Source organism: Chelmon rostratus, chromosome 11 (assembly GCF_017976325.1).
Source record: "Chelmon rostratus isolate fCheRos1 chromosome 11, fCheRos1.pri, whole genome shotgun sequence".
NCBI classification, from domain to species: Eukaryota; Metazoa; Chordata; class Actinopteri; order Chaetodontiformes; family Chaetodontidae; genus Chelmon; species Chelmon rostratus.
The window spans coordinates 27,139,208-27,164,207 of NC_055668.1; the positions used below are offsets into that span (position 1 = coordinate 27,139,208).

Genomic DNA, 25,000 nt, shown 5'->3' on the forward strand with positions numbered 1-25,000 from the left:
AAAGCAGCTCTCGGGGGAAACCCGCCTCCTCTTTTCAGGCCGACCCGTCCACGCCAACTCAATCAATGAACCCGCCGCTGGTATCAATCAGCGCCGCAGAGGGAGCGCCGGGGAGCAGGAAGTCATCGTGTCCAGGAAGTCAGAGAAGCTGCTTCATAAAACTCCTACAGGAGACGTTCTGTCTCATGAGTCAGTCACAGGAGTTTGACCAGGTCAACCACCCGCCCGGCTGAACTTCATCAAGTGAAGAACGAAACCACCTGAAATAAAGACATCGACAGAGACAGGAAGTCTGCTGCCATGATCTCCCCACCACCTGACCTGCCCCGCCCTCTGCACACCTGGCTGCAGCACACCTTGCAGTATCCTGTTCACACTGATTCTATGTTGTCACAGTTCCGCCTTCATCTCCGTCTCTGACCACCACTAACGCTGCACCTGTACCCTCACCTGCCAGGTGAGTGAGTGTCTGAGTGTAAACCTGCTGCAGGACCACGACGGACCACGGTGGACCACGGCGGACCACGGCGGACCACGGTGGACCACAGTGTCACTGTGTGAATCTGATGCACAGACTCAGACTCACCTGGAATACAAACAGAGTCCTGGCTGTTCCGTCCCGCTGAGACCGACAGAGACCCGTTCGCCGAGCCGAGGATGTCCAGTGTGGACGGGCCGTCTCAGAGGACCGGCGGGGTTACGTCACCTGACTGAGCTCTGCTGTACATTTAGTGACTCGACGGATGTCGGCGAGTCAATCGGCGAGCTTTAAACCTGATCTCTGATTAGTGATGATTACAGTCCTTCGACACGCAACGCTCGGCCGCTGCATGCAGACGGCGGGCAAATTAATTACAACAGGCAGAAATAAAAGAATAAAGACATGAAGGATGAAGATAAAACTCTGACGAGGATAAAAAGCTCAGAGGAGCCGCAAGAATAAAAGACCTTAATCTGAAGATTATTCAAACCCACATAATCAATCAATCTCCTTCTTCATATAATGGTAATCCACATTGTTTTAAAAATGAACATAAGTTTCTGTGGAGCGTGCGTGCACACACACACACACACACACACACACACACACACACACACACAGTTTAATCCAGCCTCAGCACCTTCTTTTCAGCTTACACGAGTCAAAATGATGTTCTGATTTTGTGAAAACCTTTATAATCTGAAGCTGCGTCACCGTTTTTACGACTGCAGATAAAACTGCAAAAGAAGAATGAGTGAAGCTGGTGTGTGTGTGTGTGTGTGTGTGTGTGTGTGTGTGTGTGTGTGCGCATGGCTCAAATAAAAGCTGTAAAATCAGAAGTTTAAAGAACCTCTTTATGAAAGATGATGAGCTACCTTTTTAAAGTTTTAAATCCGGACGTCTGCCTTTGAACGCATCGCCCCCACCATCACTCAGCTCTCATGCTTCTCTTTTCTTTGAGGAATATAATGAGACACACGAGATGTCCCACGCCTGTGCACACAGACCGGGCGGAGCATTACCTGTTTAAGGAATTGTTGCAAACACACCTGATGAAGGTCCAGAGGGAGCATCAGTAAATGATGCTGCTGCAGACTGAACCACAAATTACAAATCTGAATACAACAGAAACAATACAAACAGTGTGTGTTTACATACGAGCCATGAATGAATGAGGTATCAATGAGGTAAGACACTGTCCGCAGGAGAAGAAGGTCCACATCATGAGTGTGAGTATGGCAGAAAGATGTACATTTAGCACGTTAGAAAACATGTGAATGAGACATTTATCCAACATTTACATCCATGTCTGTGTAACAATGATAATATTAATAATAATAATAATAATGATACTACTACTACAACTACTACTACTACTACTACTAATAATAACAAAATAATAATAACAATAACAACAACAACAACAATAATAATAATAATAACAACAACAACAACAACAACAATAATAATAATAATAATAATAAGCAGGATGGAGTGAGTCTGAGCTGGTCTGGAGTCAGTGTGGAGCTGCTGTGACTCCAGATGTTTCAGCTCTCTGAAGGTTTTCTTCAGTCATCAGCTGCAGCAGATCAGCACTAATCCCTCCTGCTTAGTTCATTACTGAGGCTGTCAAAGAGCTTCATCGACCTCACCCTCATCTGCCTCACCTTCATCTGCCTCACCCTGATCAGCTTCACCTTCATCTGCCTCACCCTGATCAGCTTCACCCTCATCTGCCTCACCTTCATCTGCCTCACCCTGATCAGCTTCACCTTCATCTGCCTCACCCTGATCAGCTTCACCTTCATCTGCCTCACCTTCATCGGTCTCGCCTTCATCTGCCTCACCTTCATCGGTCTCCCCCTTCATCTGCCTCACCTTCATCGGCCTCACCCTCTTCTCCCTCACCTTCATCTCCCTCACCTTCATCTCCCTCACCTTCATTGGCCTCGCCCTCATCTCCCTCACCTTCATCTGCCTCACCCTCTTCTCCCTCACCCTCTCCCTCTTCTCCCTCACCTTCATCTCCCTCACCTTCATCTCCCTCACCCTCTTCTCCCTCACCTTCATCTCCCTCATCCTCATCTGCCTCTCCCTCTTCTCCCTCACCCTCATCTGCCTCACCTTCATCTGCCTCACCCTCATCTGCCTCACCCTGATCAGCTTCACCCTCAACTGCCTCACCCTCAACTGCCTCACCTTCATCTGCCTCTCCCTCTTCTCCCTCACCTTCATCTCCCTCTCCCTCTTCTCCCTCTCCCTCTTCTCCCTCACCTTCATCGGCTCTGATGTTTTCTCGTTATGGCAGTAATCAAACCTCGGGTTAATTTCTGTCTCTTTGGTCGATTTTTCATTTTAAAATGGAAACCAAAATTCTTTTTTGCAACTTTTCACTTGTTTTAAGAAAAAGAGGTTCATGTCAAACACACACACACACACACACACACACACACGCACACACACACGCACACACACACACGCTTCATAATAAAGCATTGATTGACAGTCAGGCTGAAATCAGCTGTTACAGAAAACGAAGCTCCTCATGATGAAAGTCCGTTTGTGAAATTAGGGCCAAGTTAGTGTTTAATCCCACGGGATTGACTGCAGGCTGGCAGGCAGAGTGTGTGTGTGTGTGTGTGTGTGTGTGTGTGTGTGTGTGTGTGTGTAAGAAGGTAAAAATGGTCAACTGGTTTTAAAAAGCAATTAGAGGAATCTGCTTATCAGAGATAATTAAAGCAAATTTAAGGCTGTTTTTAAACTCTTTAATCTCTCTCTGTTTCTGTTTCGATTTCCTTTTTATTGTGACGTCAGCGTTTCACTGAGAGTCCAAATCAAACGCAGCAGAGATTAAAGATTACAGCTATGAATCATTTAAATGGACCTAAAACGAGACGCCATTACTGTTATTAACACGAGTCTTTACCTCTTTAAAGAGTTCAAACTGAGAGAGGCAACATTCTGTCCCAACAAAGCATCATTAAAAATAAAACTGAATTATTAAATAAAGGAATGATGACGAGTGTGAAGAGCATGTCACTAACTGATGATTTCAGATGTTCTGAAGCTGCTGAAAACATATTTTTATATTATTAACAGCAGGTGATTCACACTGAGAAGCTCCTCTCATGCTTTTTTATTTCTCTCTTTATTTCATTTCTTACCTCCCAGACCTCACTTTATATTATATTATATTATATTATATTATATTATATTATACTATATTATATGATATTATTACTACATACTTCACACACGCTAAATATTCTTTTACTTCACTGCATTTATTTGCTAACTTTGTTGCTTTACAGATAATTAATGCTGTGAATCAATAAAAAAAATCTATAATCTATAATTAAATTTATTTAATTTAGAAATTTAAATAAAACTTTATTGAGACATTTACAGAACATAAAGTCATTAAAAGCAGCCTTGATGCAGGCTGATGCTCCACATGCCACATGGACGACCTGCAGAAGGCCTCGCAGGCTGGACTCTCTGTCGCCACGACGACTGTCCGAAGGCCTCGTTTCACTCCAGCTGAAATATTGTATTTATTTTTTATTGTATTCATCGCTTTCATTTATTTCTGCTCTTTTGTTCCAGTTGATCGTGGTTTTATTTCCTAGATTTTTATTATTTATCTGATAGTAATGTTATGCAATTATTCTGTATTATTCGGCTGTCTGGTAAATGACGCCTCCTCAGTCTTTGGAGGTGAAACAAATGTTGAATGAATAAATGAAGGCTGTGATGGTTTCAGCTGTAATTAACATTCCAGCCTGCTGTCAAAGATAATAACACGTTTCAATCTGTGCTTCTATCTGATTAAATTAACTGGTTAATATTTTTATTTTCTTATCGTGCCCCTCTTTTTTCCTCACTACAGTCTGAACTATTTTATTTATTCAGTTTTATCCCTTTTTATTCTCCTGACGGCACTAAACTAATACTGATTCCTGAATTGTTGTTCTTTTGTTAGAAAACTAAATTCTTGGTTCTTGAGTCTCCTCTCCTCTCCTCTCCTCTCCTCTCTCCTCCTCTCCTGTCCTCGCCTGTCCTCTCCTCTCCTCCTCTCCTCTCCTCTCCTCTCCTCTCTCCTCCTCTCCTCTCCCCTCCTCTCCTCTCTCCTCTCCTCTCCTCTCCCCTCCTCTCCTCCTCTTCCCCCCTTCCCTCCTCTCCTCTCTCCTCACATTAAACACAAACAACAGAAATGAAAAACTCTCCTCTTCTGTCCGATGACACAAAATCCTGATCGGATTGAAGGAAAATTGGTGGCAATTAATCCTCCGGGATTGAGAAGAGGAAACTCCCCGCTGCAGCTCTCGCTTCTGATTGGACGCTGCTGTGATCCCTGGAGACCGGGGCCACATAAAGAGAGCCCGCCACCCGGACCGTCCCGGTCTGTCCATCATCCTCATCCTCACCTCAGTAGGACCAGAGTTCAGTTTCCTGATGAGCGGCATGACGGCTCGGGACGAAGTCGGCGAAGAGAAGCCCAAAGTGAAGATGTTATCTCCGGGTTTTGGGATCGACAAGACCCGGCTGCACGGCTCCGGGTTCCGGTCCAAAGGCTTTGCCATCACCGACCTGCTGGGCCTGGAGTCGGACCTGCATGCGCGACAGCAGCCCGGCGGCCCTCCGGGTTCGGGCCTGTCGGCGGCGGGCTCCGGGCCCGGGGCGGAGCCGCAGGGAGGCGGCGGCGGCCTCGGCGGGTTCTCCTTCCCTGGGGGGTCGCTGCCGCTGGGCCTCGGCTTCCTGTGCAGTCTGGCGGCGCAGCAGCCAGCCGGAGCGCCCTGCTTCCTGCCGGGACACCTGCCGCTGCTGCAGGCCCGGACCGACAGCCACTACCTGCAGAACCTGGAGGCCCAGAGAGACGCGTACTCCGGTAGGCCTCGGCTCGGCTTGGCTCGAGTTTCTCAATCCCTTTTATTCCTTCAGTGTTTTAACGGGGAGCTGTGACCTAACAGGATCTTTGTCACTTCGGTTTAACTCGGGTTTTTAAACTGTGATTAAAATTTTTAATATAATAAAAAAATAATTTTTACTTTTTCCTCCAAACGTGTTTTGTCTCTGAGTTTCTGTAAAAAAGGTTTGAACTCGGCTCGCGTTTCTAAACCTTTTCTCTTGTTTTAGAGATTTTTTGAGGATTAACTGGACTTTTTCGTTTTTTCTCTGAACTCAGTTTGATTGTGATTTTTAAAAAGTGGATTTCAGTTCGGCTCAGTTCGGCTCGGCTCGGGTTTCACTGTCAGGATCGTTTGTGTAAAGCAGGAGCCGTCAGGGTTTTAAAAATCCAAATTTTTTTGCACTTTAACTAAAAAACAGAAACTCCTAAAATGATTGGAATAATAGTAATAATCATCATCTTCATCATCGTAATGATAATGATGATGATGATGATGATGGTCATTAATGAGAGCCATCAGGAGGAAACATGGAGGGAAATAAAAAGTCGTTAGTTTTGTATCATTTCGTTGGTTCAAATGTTTTCCAATTAGCGACAAACGTCCAATCAGGTTCTTTCTTTTCTGGCGCGTGAGGCCTCGTTAATGATGACGCTGATTTTTCTACGACTCACGAACATTGACAGCTGATCGATGTGAGGAGGTTATTGATGATTGATCTGTTTCCTGTTTGTGCAGATGAAGAGTGTCTGTCTGACCGCAACGACTCCAAGAGCTCGGCCAGCTCCCAGAAGAGGAAGAAGAGGAGACACCGGTGAGGAAGATGACTGAAAGAAATCCAAACTGAAATTCTTCACGGCACAAAATGTGTTGACTCATTTTTTTCTTCATGTCGTCATAATAAATTAATTTTAAGTGAACTCGTTTCTTTCTGTGCTTTTAAAAAACTTCTATTTAAATTTAATGAGAAATATATGAAGAGTGAATTTCTCTCAGACTGGATTTAAAAACGACAGCAGATAATGAGGCACGAAGAAGAGTCTGTTTTTTAAATAAAGTTTGAAATGAATCATTCAGTTGAAGTCTGGCTCCAGTGGAAACTCACGGTGCTGTTCTCTGGCTGCAGGACGGTGTTCACCTCCCACCAGCTGGAGGAGCTGGAGAAAGCCTTCCATGAAGCCCACTACCCCGACGTCTACGCCCGGGAGATGCTCGCCATGAAGACGGAGCTGCCAGAGGACAGAATACAGGTGAGACAGCTGATCCCCGATCAGTCCCTGCAGATCAGTCCCCGCTGATCCCCGATCGGCAGCACACAGACGAGGCAGCTGACAGAGACTCACAGATCAGACGCTTCATGACAAACTTCCAGACGTTTGGCTTCATGTTGATGCAGATTTTCAGCTTCTGAATAAAGTCAAATTTCAAATATTTATTATTTGATGTCATGAAATATAACAGAGATGATCTTTGAGGGAAGAATCTAGTGTCAAATTATTGTTGTTTTTATGAGATTATCAGATAATTAGACCCGTTTCACGTGTCACTAAATGGATTTTCCAAACATGTGTTTCCCAACATGAGGCTCCGGACCCTCCAGTGGGTCACAAGAGGAACTGAAATACAAAAAGAGTCTTAACGTCTAAACTTGATTTTTTAAAAAGTTTTTAACAAAGAAATATTCCCAAAAATATTTTTGTTATTTTGTTATGTTTGTTTTCTGACTTTCTGCTGGTTTTTGCCTTTTTTCCTGTCAAATGTTTGATAGTTTGACTTCTCATGAAAGTTATTCAGATGAACAATCCCAGGTGGAACCACTTACAAATAAAAAAATAAAAGTCGGAGAAATTAAATTTGTAAAATGTTTTTAAAGAGTAAACAGTAAATGTTGCTTTAATCTGTTTTCACATCTGCACGTTCAGACTTTTATGAAGACTGATCAACAACACAGACTTTAAAATAATTCAACAAAAAAAAAAAACAACTTTATTGACAAGAACTTGATCTGCATTAGACAGCGCACATCAGGATTTGAGCTCTTTTATTTATGATGTATTTTTCAAGGTCTGGTTTTCAATGTTTTTGTATTCTGTGGTATTTTCCAGGTGTGGTTCCAGAACCGGCGGGCAAAGTGGCGAAAGCGTGAGAAGTGTTGGGGTCGCAGCAGCGTCATGGCGGAGTACGGGCTGTACGGGGCGATGGTGCGACACTCCATCCCGCTGCCAGAGTCCATCCTCAACTCCGCCAAGAACGGCATGATGGGATCCTGCGCCCCCTGGCTGCTCGGTGAGCCGCATGCACGTCAGTGCCACGCACACGCACCACACCGCACATCAATACACAGGGCTTAGACACACTGAACGCCTCATCGCAGCTTCTTTATTACAGTTTCATTAAAGTCCAACACAGAGCGTTTGGGCCTTCAGGTTGAGTTAAAGCAAAATGATTTGGACCAACGTCAGCTTGCTCCACAAGTTGTAATGTTAAAAATGATGTTAAGTTAATGCTCATAAAAACTCATTAATTCAACAAAACACCAAGACGGTCCACATAGACTTCACCTGATTACACAGGTGTGGGTCCCAGCTGGAGCCCCACCATCAGATACAGCTCTCTCTCTCTATATATATATATATATATATATTAGAGAGAGAGAGAGATTTAAATTTTAATTATTATGTATATAATTTTTACTGCTCACTATTTTGATAATTTATTCTGTATAGTTTGCTCTTTTTAGTCCTATTTCACAAATTTTCACTTTTTTCACTGTGTTATGCTCACAGTCACGGTACACTTTATTTTCTACACACTGCCATTTGCTGTAGATATTCTTTTTTGTGCAATACTTTTTAATTACTACTATTTTGCTATTTTATTATCATGTATATAATCTTTTTACTGCTCGCTATTTTGATAATTTATTATGTATAGTTTGCTCTTTATAGTCTTATTTCACAATTTTTCACTTATTTCACTGTAATGCTGCTGCTGCACTGCAATTTCCCAGCTTGGGATAAATAAAGTATATCTATCTATCTATCTATCTATCTATCTATCTATCTATCTAGATATCAGTTACATTTCAATCCATAGGATGTAACAGCAGCAGCTCTGTATTGTGAATAAAGTCATTTATAGTTGGTGGTTAAAAGATTTCAGTTTTAATTCAAATATATAGTTTCAGAAATTAAAATGTGCTAACATGCTAACATTCAGTCATAGAACTACAACCTGTTTAGCTGTGATTTTTAGAAGTGCTAAGTGCTAGCATGCAATGCTACACTGACTTCCTGTTGACACACTTTTGATTGGACAGAGCTATGAATGTTTCCTAGCAACAGGTTTAGTAAAGTCTTAACTAGCTTAGTCATTTTTGAACCCGGTTTGTAGCTAGTTAGCATCAGTCTAATGATCCATCTGAATCCTGCAGACTGAACTGAATCTGTCTCTCTGTCTCTGTCCTCACAGGGATGCACAAGAAGTCCTTAGAAATGTCCAAAAAGTGCTCCAGCCCCCAGGAGTCAGACTCGACCCGCTGCGACTCCTTCTTCGACCCGGCGGAGCGACGGCCCGGCGGCGAGGCTCGGGAGGCGGCGCGCGACGTGGAGCACGAGGAGGAGGAGCTGCTGGAGATGGAGGAGGAGGACATGGACGAGGAGGTGGCCATCGACCTGTCCAGCTCCTCCAAACAGCAGCAGCAGGAAGCCGGAAGCTCGATAAAGTCCGCCTCCTCGCCTCGCCGGCAGAGCGGCGGCGAGTCGGACGAACACAGCTGAAGGTCGGAGGACGAGTCAGACACGTGAGGCAGCAGCGGACAGCAATCTGATTGGCTTTTCTTTCAGCCATCACATGGACAGCCAATGAGTGAACAGCATGGTTTGTTATGACATTAAGCTTTAAGGAAGCAGCTAAATGCTACTGCGTGTTCAAATATGACCCTTTGGGTGCTACTTTGTTCTGCTAACACGAACAAAGTTTCTGCTGATGTAAAATGTCTCATGTCGGCCGCTGAAAGTTTGGTAAGAGAATGTGTAATATTCCAGTGCTGGTATATTGGGGGGTGTTAATGCTGAACCCAGTGAAGTTTAGGGACAAAAACACTGTTATGGGGACTTTTTGAATCTTATTCAGGGATTTTCAACAATGAAGCAAAAGCTTCTTGTCATTAAATGTCAGCTGAAACAGTCAACTTCACTTCTCTCTCTGTGCTCCCGAGATGCTAACATGCTAACACAACGCTGCCGCTGCAACAGTCAGGTCGGCCTGGAGGAGTCGAGTCTTTTCTGAAAGACCTGTGGACTGTTTGAGGACGATGTAAATGATGATGTCTCTGTCTGTGTTTATTACTGTATTGTACTGAGAGTATGTTTTTTATCCTTGTTTTTTTGTTTTTTGGAAAATAAGAGACTATTTAATGTTTTATTTCTGTTGGTTTTGTGTGTTTTATAGTTTGACTGTCAGTCAAACACGGACCGGCCTGATTGAAGCTCTGTGAATGAATGTAATTTAAATGTAATATTTGAAACAGTGTGTTTATTCTCATCTCATGTATGTACAGCAGCAGGCTCAGCAGGTCGGTGAATTAAAAACAAAGTATTTTTGGAATCACTGGAACTTTATTTTAATCATTCAACACAACATAATCATTGTGGATATGATCATTTAATAAACATATGATTAATCAGAATGAATGAGCACTAATCAGACTAATTCAACTTCATGTCACAGCTCCATGTTCACAAAAATGTTTTCTTTTAGGAAATTTCAGAAAGGAAAACTAAATATGTTAAACAGCAAAATACACAAACAGAATTTTCTTTGGCATTTGCATGTAAATGAATTAACTACTGCCGAAATGAGACCAAAACTGACAGCTAATATAGTCGTAAGTATAACACTGATCATATGATTAAGAAATTTAAAGTGAAATGGACTTTTCATCTGATGATTGTCCATAAATTACTTTGATCAAGCATCATGTGCCCACAAATGAAATTTCATTTGATCAAATTAATTCATTTTCATTTTGGCCGCCACAGTCTTCTGTACACATCCGATAAAAAGCTGTACTATTTAGATGAGTACTGTAAATCTTGCTGTCAGTATGAATGATGTTAGTGATTTATAATATCTCTCATTATGTTTACTTGGGTAAGAAACATCTTAAGTTTCCATTCAGTGCGCTAAATGTCTGAATTTGCAAACTGACGTCGTATCGTAAGTTCAAGAATTTATATGAATCGATTAATCAACATTATTTTAAAACAGGAGGAAATGTTAATGATTGTGATCTCAAAGTTAACTTTAAAGATTTAAAAGGTTTGTTAATCAAGGTTGATCCAAATTTTGCTTTATGTACATTTCCTGTAAATTTTTCTCCCACATATTGCACCAAAACAATGTCAAATGAAGTCAAATAACTAAAAGACATAATATTAAATAACGTTATATTATATTCCTCAAGGTTGAAAAAAATATTGTAATCAACCAAAAAGCTTTTCATTCATCAGCTCCAGAGCAGCCGGAAGTTCTACATTAGAAGTTATTTGCCGTTGGACGAGACAACTACGTCACTTCCTTTATCCGCATTTGTCGGCTAACCGTGTTTTTGCTAACTCTGGTTCACGGCCAAGTGCGCGAATTCTGAAATATGGTCGATTTGATCACTTTTAAACATGAACTGACTCTCATCGTGACTAACCTGGCCAAGGCGGTGGTGACGGAGATTTTTACCGCGGCGGAGAAAGTCTCTTTGAATAAACAAAATCCCAAAATCGAGGTGAGCTAGCGCGGCTAACTGTAGCTAACAGCTAACTCCTCTTTAACTCTTTGGGTTCCGGAGGCTCCCGGTGTAACGAGAGGAGGTGAGGGGGTGGTGGAGTCAGAGATTCTGGGGTTAACTGTGATAATATTTGACAGACAACAGCTTGAATTAACACGCAGATTCCTCAAACATTTACACCAAAGCTAATTAACGTACACAGCTACACACGCTACTAAACACTCACATTAGATAGAAGAATCGTGTCAGACGTTGTTTGCTGAATCGGACACCATGTGGAAGATGACAGTAACCTGCTGCAGGTCTTCTTGTTTTCTGTCAGTAATGACATGATGAAGATTATCATAGTGACTGAGGTGTTGTTGGTGGGATGTCAGGGTGGATCATCATCTATTGATCAGTGGAAAGTCTTAAAGATGTGAATATTTGCCTGTCAGCAAACATGAATAGTGCTGAATCTGTTACTCAGTGGAAACAAAGACTTGACAAACATTTTGGTGTCCATCCATTAAAATCCCAGCAGTAATGTTTTTTCTATCACAGTAAATATGAAAGAGTATCTTTGGGTTTTAGGCTGTCATCTGAAGACACAACATTGGAAATTGTGATGATAATATTAAAGACAGCCCCTGCAAGATTAAATACGCAATTTAATCGTGATCAAAGTCTCATTAGATGTCGAGCTAAATGATCGTACTTAATAACTGTTGACCTGATGTTAAATGACTCGTCAGACTTGCTCATGTCGTCTTGTTAGTTTTGCTTGAGTCCTGCTTGTTGTGTCTGTTCAAAGATTGAGCAGAGTTTTGGAAACACTTGTTAAAAAGTGCTGTATGAAGTGATCTTTTCGTGCTATAGTTATAGTTTATGTTAGTTTTATGGTCTACGGGTTAAATTAGTTCCAGTTTCCAGATGTTTGAACAGCGTTTATCGTGAGGTTTTACAGCAGAAACACAGTGAGAACAGATCGTCGCTGCTCTGATGAAAGAGCTTTGGTGCTTTTTGCCGTTGTTCCAGGAAAAAGTCGGCGCTCTGGTCGACAGTCTGTGTGTTGAAGCTGTTGAAAAAATCCTGAAGATCGTAGAGGGGGGCGCTGTGGAGCAGGAGGAGACTCCAGGAGACCTGAAGGATCCGCCTGAGTCTGAGGGGGGCAGTGAATGTTCCATGACGGCAGCTGAAGGTGAGCTGAGAACACAGGAAGCCCGTTTCATATCTGTGTAACACGACAGGTTCAGTTCAGGGGTCATATTCAACCTGCGACATTAATACCCAGAGAGCACGCGAGGCCGATGTCACGTTATTGATTTCTAACGATAAGAACAAATGAGGCACGTTGCTGAAAATGTTTTTGTCTGTTTGCTTTGAAAGTTTGTGAACTCGTTTGATTAGAAACGACCCAATAAATGTCCAAAGATAATTAAAACACTGAACTGTAAAACACAGCAGCTTCTGAATGGAGAGTAAAGTTTTAGTCAGACAGCAGCTGTTTAACTCAGAGAGGGAACAAAAATCTGCAAACTACAAAAATCTGAATAAATGATGTCGGAGCGCTGCGCAGCAACGAGCAGAAGCTTTTAGTTTGAAAGTATTTTTCACGAATGTTTGAAATAAAACTGTCTGCAGACCAGATCGTCCTCTCAGAGATCAGCTGATCAATCACATTAATCAGTTTACCACTAGAATATAACTGAGTATATTTACTCAAGTACTGTACTTAAATACAAATTTGAAGTACTTGTACTTGAGTATTTTCTTTTCATGCTACTTCCTCCTGCTCCACATCTCAAACTTTTTACTGCATCACGTTTATCTGACAGATTTTTACACACAACCACATGAAGAGTTTCTAAAATCTGATGTTTTGTTATAAATCAACTCAGATAATTATTGATCATCTATTGATTGTTGCTGTAAAATCATTTGATGTTTGATTTGCTGCTTCTCCTCTGAATGATCTCAATGATCTGAATGTGTTTGTAATAATGTGGAGCTTTGGACTAAACAAACACTGTGAAGGTGTCACTTTGGGCACTGAGTGTTTTTCGGTGCGTTCTGTGTGTTTCAGGTGAAGATGGCGGTGGTGAGCCGCCCCCCACTGAACAGACCTACATCCTGGTTTACGGGGTCAGTGACTGAATCCACAGCAGCCGTCAGAATCCTCTGAACGGCTGAACACTGACAGACTGCTTCTGTTTTGTAGAGCGCTGCTGCCGACTCCAGGTGTCTGCTGGTGTCACTGCAGAGCGATGCTAACGCTAATGCTAATGCTAACGCTAATGCTAACGCTAATGCTAACGGTGAGTTCACCTGATAAGTGGTAACATGAACTGTGTGAAAGTTGTACAACTTTAAACTGAAATCGACACAAATGACCAATAACCGATCATCATCATCGACAGGTGAAAGTAAAACAGCTGCGACAGGTGAAGCCACCACTCTGCACGGCGAGGACTCCCCCTCCTCCCCTCCCCTGCAGGCCGATTTCCCCGACCACAAGTACGCTCGGCCGTCCTCGCCCCCGCCTGCCGCCGCCTCAACCACGGAGCGCGGAGTCTCTGCAGCACGCAGGGGGAAACGGCGTCTCGGTCGGCGGACAGAAGCTGCCGACACGTGTCGGACTGCCGAGACGACAGAAACTCACCGCCGGTGTTCGCAGTGTGGGATGCTGTTTCCCAACGCAGAGCGACTCTCCGACCACGAGAAGAAGTCTCACCCGGCGTGCTCGGTGTGCGGGACGCCGTTCAGCGGCGTTCTGAGACTGCGCGAGCACGAGATCAAAGAGCACGGGCTGCTGCCGTACCCCTGCGACTACTGCCCCAAGAGGTTCAACCACAAAGCTCACCGCAACCTGCACGTGAAGGCCCGACACACCGGAGAGAAAACCTGCCACTGCGACATCTGCGGGAAGGGCTACTCCTGCATCAGCGTGCTGAAGACGCACCGGATGACCCACTTCGAGAAGACCTTCATCTGCGACGTCTGCGGGAAAAGCTTCTTCCACGCCTGCCACCTGACGCGCCACAAACTGGTGCACCAGGAGGTCCGGCCGCACCGCTGCTCCACCTGCGGGAAAGGCTTCACGCAGGCCGCCAACCTGCGCAGCCACCAGGCGATCCACACCGGAGAGCGGCAGCTGTGCTCCATTTGCGGCAAGAGCTACCGCTGCCTGAAGAACCACGTCATCAGCAAACACTCGCACGAGCTGCCGGCCGACGAGCTGCCGACCGGAGGCGCCATCATCACCTGCGAGGTGTGCGGCAAGAAGTTCCCCAACCCGTCGCAGTTTAAAGTTCACCAGAGGAGCCACACGGGGGAGAAACCCTTCCACTGCGACATCTGCGGGAAGAGTTACCGCCTGAAGGAGCTGCTGAGGGACCACAGGTACACCCACACAGGGGAGAAACCCTACAGGTGTACCCTCTGCTCCAAAAGCTTCAACCTGGCCACCAGCTTCATGAGGCACCGCAGCATCCACACCGGAGAGACGCCGTACAGCTGCCTCGACTGTGGGAAACACTTCCGCCTGCTCACCTTCCTGAAGGCTCACCTGCAGACCAAAGCTCACCTGAAGCAGACGCAGCAGAGGCGCACGCTCACCTCCGATCAGACTCTTCCAGGTTAGATACACGGCCAAAAGTACGTGGACAGCTGAGCGTTCCCGCCCCGTTAATGAACGGGATGAAATGATGTTTGGATCAGATGATCAGATCTATCAGCAGATTAACTGAGGATCGTTAAGGTCGTAAAGGTGATTAAATCTATTGTACAAACACAAAGGTGGGATTAAATGTCGTATACATCCTTTAATCTGACCTCTGGTCTGTAGAAAAACACACAAACAGAGAGAGGCTGCTGGATTACAGAGAGGAGGATCACTTATCATGTGAATCAGGTCCCATCAGATGCTGCTGAGCAGATTAACGTTCTGATGGAAACAGCAGTCAGAGATATTGACGAGCACGTAAAAGGTCAGAGGTCACTGAAACCAGCAACAACACGCTCACACCAGTGGTGGAGGAAGTATTCAGATCCTTTACTTCAAATACCACAAAGTACAAGTCCTTCATTCAGCATCCTCCTGTCAAGGTACTGACGTGTCAGCAGAGAGCAGTGTGTTTCCAGCTGCTGGTTAAACTTCATCTTTAACAAACAAACGAATCTGATTCCAGCAGCACTAATTTAATCCTCTAAAAGGGTTCAGTGTGGAAACAAACAGCTCTAATAAAACAGAATGAAATCCACAGAATCACTGAGTTTCTTCTTTGTTTTCTGGTTGTTGACTCACTTCTGTAATCTTCAGTGTTTATTTTGCTTTATTTTTCAATGAGAATGGAGGTTTCTTATATTTAATACATTCAATTCAATTCAATTTTATTTATATAGCACCAAATCAGAACCGGAGCGGTCTAGAGTCTGGACTGGTCTAGAGTCTGGACTGGTCTAGAGTCTGGAGCGGCCTAGAGTCTGGAGCGGCCTAGAGTCTGGACTGGTCTAGAGTCTGGAGCGGTCTAGAGTCTGGAGTGGTGGAGAGCAGCCACAGACCGAAGCCACCGTCCCCTCAGGAGAAACACCTGGAGGCCGAGAGGAAATCTTCCTTTATATCGTTTTTGTTTCTGTGTGACGTCATTCTTGACCTCAGTAACAACAGAAAACTGTCTCAGTGTTCTGGAGCTTTCGACCCAGTCACACAGCCTTCATCAGCTGAGGAACGAGTGAGGAAGAGGAGCTCAACTCCACTGAGTTTAATTGTATTGTTATGTTTTCTTTCTCACCAGTTTTTTGATGAATCAGTTCAACTTTTACATGAAACATTTAATTATGAAAAGTAACATGAAATATAAACCAAAGTAATTGATCTTCAGACTGCAGTTCATGAGCTGACCTACAGGGGGCAGCAGGCGTCACAGCAGGACTGCTTTAATAACAAACGTTAAAATTTCCTTTATTTTGACCTTATTCTGAGTTTAAATCTGAACTCTGAATATTTCAGCTTCAGGCTGAAGTCTCTGCTCCTGGTCTGATGTCTCTCAGACTCAAACCAGGATGTGGGCTCAGTGAATATGGCTGTTCAGTCTGCAGAGGCAGCAGGTGACGCTTCCATCCAAACTTCACCTGAATTTCCAGAAAGTCATCAAATAAAACAAATTGTTGATGGAAACAAACCTGCTGACGGCTCAGAATAATTAGAGCTCACAGATTCTCATCCAAAACTTCCTTCATGAAACAGATTTAAATCAAGTTTCACTGAAAAGAAGAGAAATAATCTGATCAGCTGCGAGATCCACCAGACAGGAAACCCCCCAAATTAATAACACCATGAAAATAAAAGGTAGGATGAATGTGAGCAGGTCTATATTCAAATATGTAGTAAAATGAAATAAACGTTTTGAATTAAAATCTGGAAAATGAAAATCTTCTGAATATGAATAAAATGTGATGCAGCTGCTTCCGTTCAGAGATGAACAAACTGTTTCTGACAAAACGTTTCAGTGAAAACGAAATCCGGGATGATGAAACAGGATCGTTTTCACTGTTCACTCTTTGTTCTGTGAGTCTTTGTCTCTTCTCACGGGAGGAAATGAGAAAACTTTAGTGTTTTTCTTTGAAAGTCACGTGACTATTTGTTCCTGCATACCTGCAGACACCTGAAAGCACCTGAGGGAGATACAGAGGTTGTGTTTGTGTTGAGGTGTGTCACTCACAGGTCTGGATGCAGAGGAGTAACATGGCTGCTCACAGCAGCAGGGGCACTAGACTCTACTGGACCCTCCTGAGCCGCTACAGGGCCCGAGGACCGGGTCGGACCAGGACCGAACCGGGCCAACACAGGTGTCTGTCCTCCCTGCCTACGCCACCACCACCGGGCACCTGGAGCTCTGAGCTGTCCCGACAGTCGCATCGGGATCTGTACCGGCTCTCGGTCACCGATCCGGATCGCTTCTGGGGATCCGCTGCCGCTGACCGACTCCGCTGGTTCGAACCATTCCACCGGGTCCGGGACTGCGAACTCAGCAGCGGGAAGATCAGCTGGTTCCTGGGAGGAAAGCTCAACGTGTCCGGTGAGAAATGATCACATACACGAACCGGTTATCAATCAGCTGTCAGGTGATCGATCAGATGTCAGGTGATCGATCAGCTGTCAGGTGATCAATATATCAGATTGATGCATTAGATCAGTGTCGTTTGGATTAAAGCTGAACCTGAGCTGCTTCATGAAGCTGTTTCTGTTATCAACAAAACTCTTAAAGTGAAGTCAGAGAGTCAAAGTGTAAAAATACTCTGTTACAAGTAAAAGTACTGCATTCAGATTTATTTTACAACAGGACTGGCATGAAAACATAATTAAAGTAGAAAAAGTAAAAGCACTAATTTATTGAATTCTATCACTGGATTATAGTTACTGATGCATTCACCAGTTTGATGCTGCAGCTGGTGAGGTGGAGCTCAGTTTGACTTCAGGTTCTGCTCAGTGATTGATCTGTAACAATACATCATCATTGATTAGCTGATTATGTTTTAATTATCAGGACCTGCAACAGAACTAAAGCTGTCAGAGAGTGCAGGGAAGTAAAAAGAAGACGTTGCTGAGTAGAAGCAGAAAGTTGCAGAGAACGGAAATACTCAAGTGAAGTACAAGTTGCTCTAAATTATACTTGAGTACATGAGTAAATGTACTTCCAGGATGTGATCACCTGCTGCTCCTTTATGACGTAAACTCACCTGAAAGCAGCACAGAGTCAGTATCTTTACTGTTTGAGCTCATCGGCTTCATTGATTGTTGTGAATATCTGCTGATCCTGAATCAGATGCAGCAACAGGTTTCAGGCGAGGATGGAGGAGGTTCACCACTTTGTGAACACATGACTGGACTCAGGAACACTGTTGTCAGTAAACACAGTTTGGAAATGAAATGACTGATTCTGCTTTGCTTTCTGTTTCAAACAGACTCCACATTACGTGGAATCGTGGTTGTATTAAAACACACTCAGAATGTAAAGACTGTCAGTGTATTGATTAGATTAGACTTTATTGATCCCACACTGGGAAAACTGTCTTGTTACAAGAAGGAGAGATAGAAAAAAGAACAAGTGGAACAAATAGACAATAAAAAGATAAAAAGCTAAATTAACTACAAATAAAAAGATGTAAAGAAGGCTTTCCACAACATATACAAGAATATGAAAAAATATTGCCACAAATACAGTGTACTCCGCTCATTGCACAGTTTTATATATATATATATAGATATATAGATGGATAGACATAGACATATAGATTGATAGAAAGAGAGAGAGTATCTAAATACATATACTGCATATATGTATACACATATGTTCCTTCTTACACAGTGGGCTCTATGATATCGGAACAGCATATAAAAACAGTCAGTATATACAGACAGTCAGTATACATACAGACAGTCAGTATACATACAGTCAGTATACATACAGTCAGTATATACAGACAGTCAGTATATATACAGACAGACAGTATATACAGACAGTCAGTATACATACAGACAGTCAGTATATATACAGACAGACAGTATATACAGACAGTATATATACAGACAGTCAGTATACATACAGACAGTATGTCAGTATACATACAGACAGTCAGTATACATACAGACAGTATGTCAGTATACATACAGACAGTCAGTATATATACAGACAGTATACAGACAGTCAGTATACATACAGACAGTCAGTATATATACAGACAGTATACAGACAGTCAGGATACATACACACATTCAGTATATATACAGACAGTCAGTATATATACAGTCAGTATATATACAGACAGTATATATACAGACAGTCAGTATACATACAGACAGTATGTCAGTATACATACAGACAGTCAGTATATATACAGACAGTCAGTATATACAGACAGTCAGTATACATACAGACAGTCAGTATGCATACAGACAGTCAGTATATATACAGACAGACAGTATATACAGACAGTATATATACAGACAGTCAGTATACATACAGACAGTATGTCAGTATACATACAGACAGTCAGTATATATACAGACAGTATATATACAGACAGTCAGTATATACAGACAGTCAGTATACATACAGACAGTATATATACAGACAGTATATATACAGACAGTCAGTATATACAGACAGTCAGTATACATACAGACAGTCAGTATATATACAGACAGTATATATACAGACAGTCAGTATACATACAGTCAGTATATATACAGACAGTATATATACAGTCAGTATATATACAGACAGTCAGTATATACAGACAGTCAGTATACATACAGACAGTCAGTATATATACAGACAGTATATATACAGACAGTCAGTATACATACAGTCAGTATATATACAGACAGTATATATACAGACAGACAGTATATATACAGACAGTCAGTATACATACAGTCAGTATATATACAGACAGTATATATACAGACAGACAGTATATATACAGACAGTCAGTATATACAGACAGTCAGTATACATACAGACAGTCAGTATATATACAGACAGTATATATACAGACAGACAGTATATATGTAACCGGTGGATTATCGTCGTGTGCGTTGTGTTATGCAGAGAACCAGACCTGGATGCATTTGGAGGTGCTCTCCATTTATTTCTGACAATAAAAGTGAAATAACAAAAGATCCTCCGATCAATCATCAATATACGTGAGCCCCTCTCCCACGAAGTACAGAATCAAAAGGGAATACATTAAAACTCAGTAAACATACCTGACAATAAAAGTGAAATAACAAAAGATCCTCCGATCAATCATCAATATACGTGAGCCCCTACACAAATCAAAGAACACAGGAATGTGTTAGCATGCCACAGCAAAGTTTTAGCTAGCGAGTAAACGAGAATAATGTGCTGCATACCTCTCCCACGAAGTACAGAATCAAAAGGGGAGAGGTGAAGGCGGGAGGCATATTTTATAGAGGGGGACCCACAAAAACAAACGTAGGGGTACACTGACTCAAAGTCTCAGACGTTCCACATTGACTCTGGAGGCCTAACATGTCAGGTAAGGTTAAAACTAGTGACAGAATTTGTGTAATTATAACTAAAATTATATGGTGTATGACTCTGTTACACTGCTGTACAATTGACCCTGTTACATATATACAGACAGTATATATACAGACAGACAGTATATATACAGACAGTCAGTATATACAGACAGTCAGTATATACAGACAGTGTTTCTACAGTTGTTTTGCGTCTTTATTCTCTATTGTTGTCCTGTCTGATAATAATCCAATAATATTCCAATTTGACAGCTGGATGATTTGTATCGTATCCGATCTGATGCAGCAGGATTTGTTTCTCCTGTTACATAAATTATGTTGTAAACCTGCTGTGTGAGACACGAACAGGATCTTCAGCCTTAAATCCAATTTAGGATTCATTTTCAACCACAGAATAAATGAAGACAGTTTCCATCGGGCTCGTGTGCCAACACTATCAAGGTGATGTTTTATGGTACCTTTCCACGCGACATACATATGTACTGTGTCAGTAATTCCACGGTACGGGTATAATTACTGCACTTTATTGAGAAGAACATTTCCATTTTCATGTGCTATATGAAAAAGTCTTTATCCAGCTGCACCCTGTACTACTTTTTACAGATGTGTTTGAGACCTGATGGATATGATTTGTCTGTCTGTCTGTCTGTCTGTCTGTCTGTCAGTAAACTGTCTGGACGTCCATGTTGAGAAACACCCAGACCGAGTGGCTCTGATCTGGGAGCGAGACGAACCTGGCACTGAGGTGAAGGTAACCTACAGGTATGAAAGTGTAGAAGAATCCAATTTGAAAGACAGACAGGAATATGCTCGGGGATAAATTCCTTGTATCCTCCCTCTATGCAGATGATACTAATCTTTATCTAATTAATGTACTGTGCTGTCCTATAGTTAGCGGTATCCTTCTATGAAGTTGACACTGAGTTTAATCTTATCCCCATAGTGATCTGCATTGAAGTTTTCAGAACCATTGTCATTACAGCAACATGAATGTAAAGGAATGTGCAACTCCGATTAAAAAAAAGTGACCGAATGTGATCACTTGCTAATCTGTTTTGACATAAACGCAAATGAAAACAGCACAGAGTATTACTGTTTGAGCTCATCAGCTTCATTGATTTCTGTAAATATCTGCTGATTCTGGATCTGATGCAGCAACACGTTTCAAACACGTTGAGACAGGAGCAGCTAAAGACTGGGAAAGATGTGGAACGCTCCAAAAACACCTGTTTGGATCATTCCACAGGTAAACAGGTTGACTGGTAACAGGTGAGAGGATCAGTGGTTCACAGCGAGGATGGAGCGAGGGTCAACACTTTGTCAACACATGATTGGATGAAGGAGATTACACACACGACTCATTGTCCAAACCTTTTTAGGAACAAGGTTGTATTGTTGTTGGTGCCAAAGGCATATATTCAGCTGGTAAAGGTTAACAGTCACATATTGGGCAATGAAAAACAGCAAACTGCAGTTGGCATGAGGATGACCAAAGTTCACGGTCATTGTGGTATAACTTATTTTACATAATAAATTTGTATGTAAGTGACACACAGAAGTTGCCTTTAAGTGATGAGTGAGTGCATGTTTGATGATTTTAAAGACTGTGATATCTTCTAAACTGTTTATTTGCTTTTCATTTTGGAAAAATGTTTCTTCAACTCAACAGCCAAACCTCAACGATTATATACCACTTTAAGTCTATCTCTAAAAAATTATTTCCCGTACCTGAGTTCATGTCAGCTGTTCCTCTTGCTTGTTCTTGTTTTATTATCTGCATTGGATAGCTTATATCGTGCATTTTCTGTCTTTTCATAATATATTTTGCTCGCTCAATTAGGTTTGATTAAAAAAAATCTGCAAAAAGGAAAGCTACATAAAAAAGCCCACTACTGCACCTGGACTGTGTCGTTTATTTCCATGGCTGTGAAGCTGCCTTCAATGATACTCTTATTTCACATTAAAGGCCTACCAGTGGTAGGATGATAGCTTTTAAAGTAAGCCATCAACGTGAAACGACCCCACCCTAACAGACAATCAATCAGTCAAATATAAAATTAGGGAAATTAGAAATAAAGGCCTGTCTCTAATATAGACCTGTTCCAAATGAAAGCTGTTTTTCTCTGAAGATGAGATAACTATGACTATGACTCTAAGTGACTGTATTTTAATAGCAGAACAAGAACAGAATGTCACAAAGAGAAAAAAGGTTGACAAATGTGTTTTGAACTTTTGAAGAATAAAAACATCATAAAATAGAGATGAATCAAAATAGAACCAAATAGAAAATTACAAGGTGCCAAGATAAAGATCATCATCCTCTTTACCAGCACCATCGATCTCAGTGCGCTGTTGTCTGTCCAACAGAGAGCTGCTGGAGACCACGTGCCGCCTCGCCAACACCCTCAAGAGCCATGGGATCCAAAAGGGGGACAGGGTCGCCGTTTACATGCCAGTGTCACCGCTGGCAGTGGCGGCCATGTTGGCATGTGCCCGTATCGGTGCGGTGCACACTGTCGTGTTTGCTGGGTTCAGCTCAGAGGCTCTGGCAGGGAGGATCCAGGATGGTGAGTCTTCCTCCATCTGAATAATAATGGGGGGGGGTTGGGGGGGGGGTTTCATATTCACTTGGTCAAAGTCAAAGTTTTGTTGGGGCAGCATCTAGTGGGCATCAGACAAACTGCAGCTGCAGCCTGGCAGGTTTGTGACCTCTGTGAAGGATCTGTGTGTAGGATTTAGTTCCATCTAGTGGTGGGGTTGCAGATTCCAACCAACTGAATACTCCTCCATTTCCAAGCGTGTAGGAGAACTTACAGTGGCTGCAAAACTCAGGAAAACATAAAATGTGCTCCCTAGAAGCAGCGTTTGGTTCTTTAGCTTTAACTAGTTTAGCTTTCGTGGCACATTTCCTTTCTGGTTCAGTGTTTCCAGCAGCAGCGGTTTGGTAAAGTCTCTGATCACTTCCTGCTGAGCAGCAACCAGCAGACAGACTCAGGTAGAGACCAGCTGGGGGACACAGAGCAGCATTTAGCAGCTAAAGAGCTAAACGAGAGAGAAGACTGGACTGACATAACCCTTCTCCTGCTGCCTAAAGCTGAAAAAGATCAGTGAATTCAGGTTGCAGCTTTAGCCCACCAACTGTAGTTTCATTCAGTTTTTTAGCCATGCTAGCTGCGTGGCTTTATGGACAGCGACTCTGTCTGTCAGTCCACGACTTTGGAAATATCTCAACAACTAGATGATCGATTGAGATGAAATGCAGAAATTTTACAAAACGTGTCTCATCTAGAGGAACACCACACCTGTGAGAGGACTGACGGGGGCAGTGATTTGTGAATCTGTGTGTAAGCAGTTTGTACTCAGTCTTCACAGGATGAGTGTTTTTAAGCCGGTCTGGATCATTTTTACTGTCAAAATTCTTAACCTGATTGTTTAAGGGCAAAAACATTGATGATTGAAACATGATTTGTTTTTTTCTGCTTGAATTAAATTCCTGGCTTTGTGACGAAGGCTTTGGAGCAGAATTCAGACCATCATGAGGGGAAAATTCCATTTGCCAAAGACAACACGTTTTATCCGACGTGGAAAAAGACACATCTGTTGGATGCCAGTCAAACATTAGGATTCTTGTGGTCACAGTGGGGGACCCTGAACCAGTATTTGAACAACCTTATCTACGTTTCTGTTCCTTTAATACCACTTTCCAATCAAAGCCCTTTAAACTTGGACTTTAAGTCAGAGGTTAATGTGAAACTGTCTCCATTCATCCGTTCAGCTGCAGCAGCATGAAGGTCAAACCAGCAGGAACCAGGTGTTTGCTCATGAGGGAACTGTTGGGTCTCCGTGGTTAAAGAGTTTGGTCTGAACCTGCTCTTTATGGAAAGGCGCTGTTTGGTTTTATTCATACTTCATTTCCATCAAGACGTTCATACAGTGACACACTGGGCCCTGACAGGAACTGAACCTTTAACTGTGTCACCATGCCCCCCCCACCCCCCACCCCCACCACCACCACCACAGGTGTAAAGTGAGCTGCAGCTCTCAGTAGTTGTTAGTTTAAGCAGGTCTGTGGAGGTCAGACTCGCTGCTCAAGGACTTGTGTGTTTTGGAAACAGTCGCTGCCTCCAAACCCAAACATGGTGTTCCTGCAGCTGGCTGAGCAGCCGAGCATGATGGGAATGTAGCTGAGGCAGAAGTGGTAGAAGCAGGACGAGCAACCATCAGACCATGTAAAGTGTTTCACGAGGCTGCAGCGTTTATTACAGCCACAACACGAGCAAACAGCGATTTATCACTTCTTAGAGTCTGAACTGTGCTGGAGCTACAGGGAGAGTTTATTCTGAGGGGGGCGCTAGACGGACTCAAAGGTCACTGAAATAATTAGGACTCATTCTCATGGGACCATGAATTTAAAGCTGTTCATTGAATCTTTCTGATGTTTCCACAATATTTAAAGCACTGATACTGTTTTTATATCTGCATCACATCACCAGATGGAAATATTCAACATGTCTGATGCTTCATTTTACACATATTTCCCCAGATTCAGCCTCCATAAAGTCTGTAGTCTAGCACAGGAGGCCCCCCCACACGTCTCAGGAAGTTTCACAGGTAGTATTCATACAGATTATCATGACAAATATCTCATCGGATTATTTAGTCAAATGTTATTGGCATAACGGTTCATAGTTTCAGGTGTGATGTGGTATTTTCTGATTGACGTCATTATTAAACAGCATTGATCAGGTTTCCTGTCAGATATGTCGACCCTCCTGAAG

General features: G+C 42.7%; 3 protein-coding genes across 5 annotated transcripts in view; all 3 read left to right on the forward strand.

The window, feature by feature from the left end:
- Positions 1-4,936: 4,936 nt before the first annotated feature.
- Positions 4,937-9,258, forward strand: vsx1 (visual system homeobox 1 homolog, chx10-like). Its single transcript, XM_041946958.1, has 5 exons — positions 4,937-5,369; positions 6,127-6,202; positions 6,515-6,638; positions 7,494-7,689; positions 8,860-9,258. The coding sequence occupies exons 1-5, from the start codon at positions 4,937-4,939 to the stop codon at positions 9,165-9,167; spliced, it is 1,137 nt and encodes a 378-aa protein (XP_041802892.1). The 3' UTR covers positions 9,168-9,258.
- Positions 9,259-10,983: 1,725 nt separating this feature from the next.
- LOC121613516 (zinc finger protein 253-like) lies at positions 10,984-15,405 on the forward strand. 2 transcript variants are annotated; one of them, XM_041946942.1, is made up of 5 exons: positions 10,984-11,170; positions 12,191-12,353; positions 13,239-13,297; positions 13,374-13,470; positions 13,573-15,405. In XM_041946942.1, exons 1-5 carry the CDS (start codon positions 11,042-11,044, stop codon positions 14,793-14,795), a joined length of 1,671 nt encoding a protein of 556 aa, XP_041802876.1. In that variant the 5' UTR covers positions 10,984-11,041; the 3' UTR covers positions 14,796-15,405. The 2 variants fall into 2 exon arrangements, with proteins under 2 accessions (XP_041802876.1, XP_041802877.1); XM_041946943.1 differs by having other exon boundaries at positions 13,374-13,457; positions 13,572-15,405.
- A 1,426-nt stretch (positions 15,406-16,831) lies between these two features.
- The window catches only part of acss1 (acyl-CoA synthetase short chain family member 1), a 25,131-nt gene continuing 16,962 nt past the window's right edge, over positions 16,832-25,000 (forward strand). Inside the window, exons 1-3 of one of the 2 annotated variants that reach the window (XM_041946931.1) lie at positions 16,832-17,232; positions 20,888-20,984; positions 22,590-22,789. In XM_041946931.1, the coding sequence (XP_041802865.1) occupies positions 16,884-17,232; positions 20,888-20,984; positions 22,590-22,789 (646 nt within the window). In that variant the 5' untranslated portion in view covers positions 16,832-16,883. The remainder of the gene's footprint in view (positions 17,233-20,887; positions 20,985-22,589; positions 22,790-25,000) is intronic. The other variant, XM_041946930.1, reaches the window with a different exon arrangement.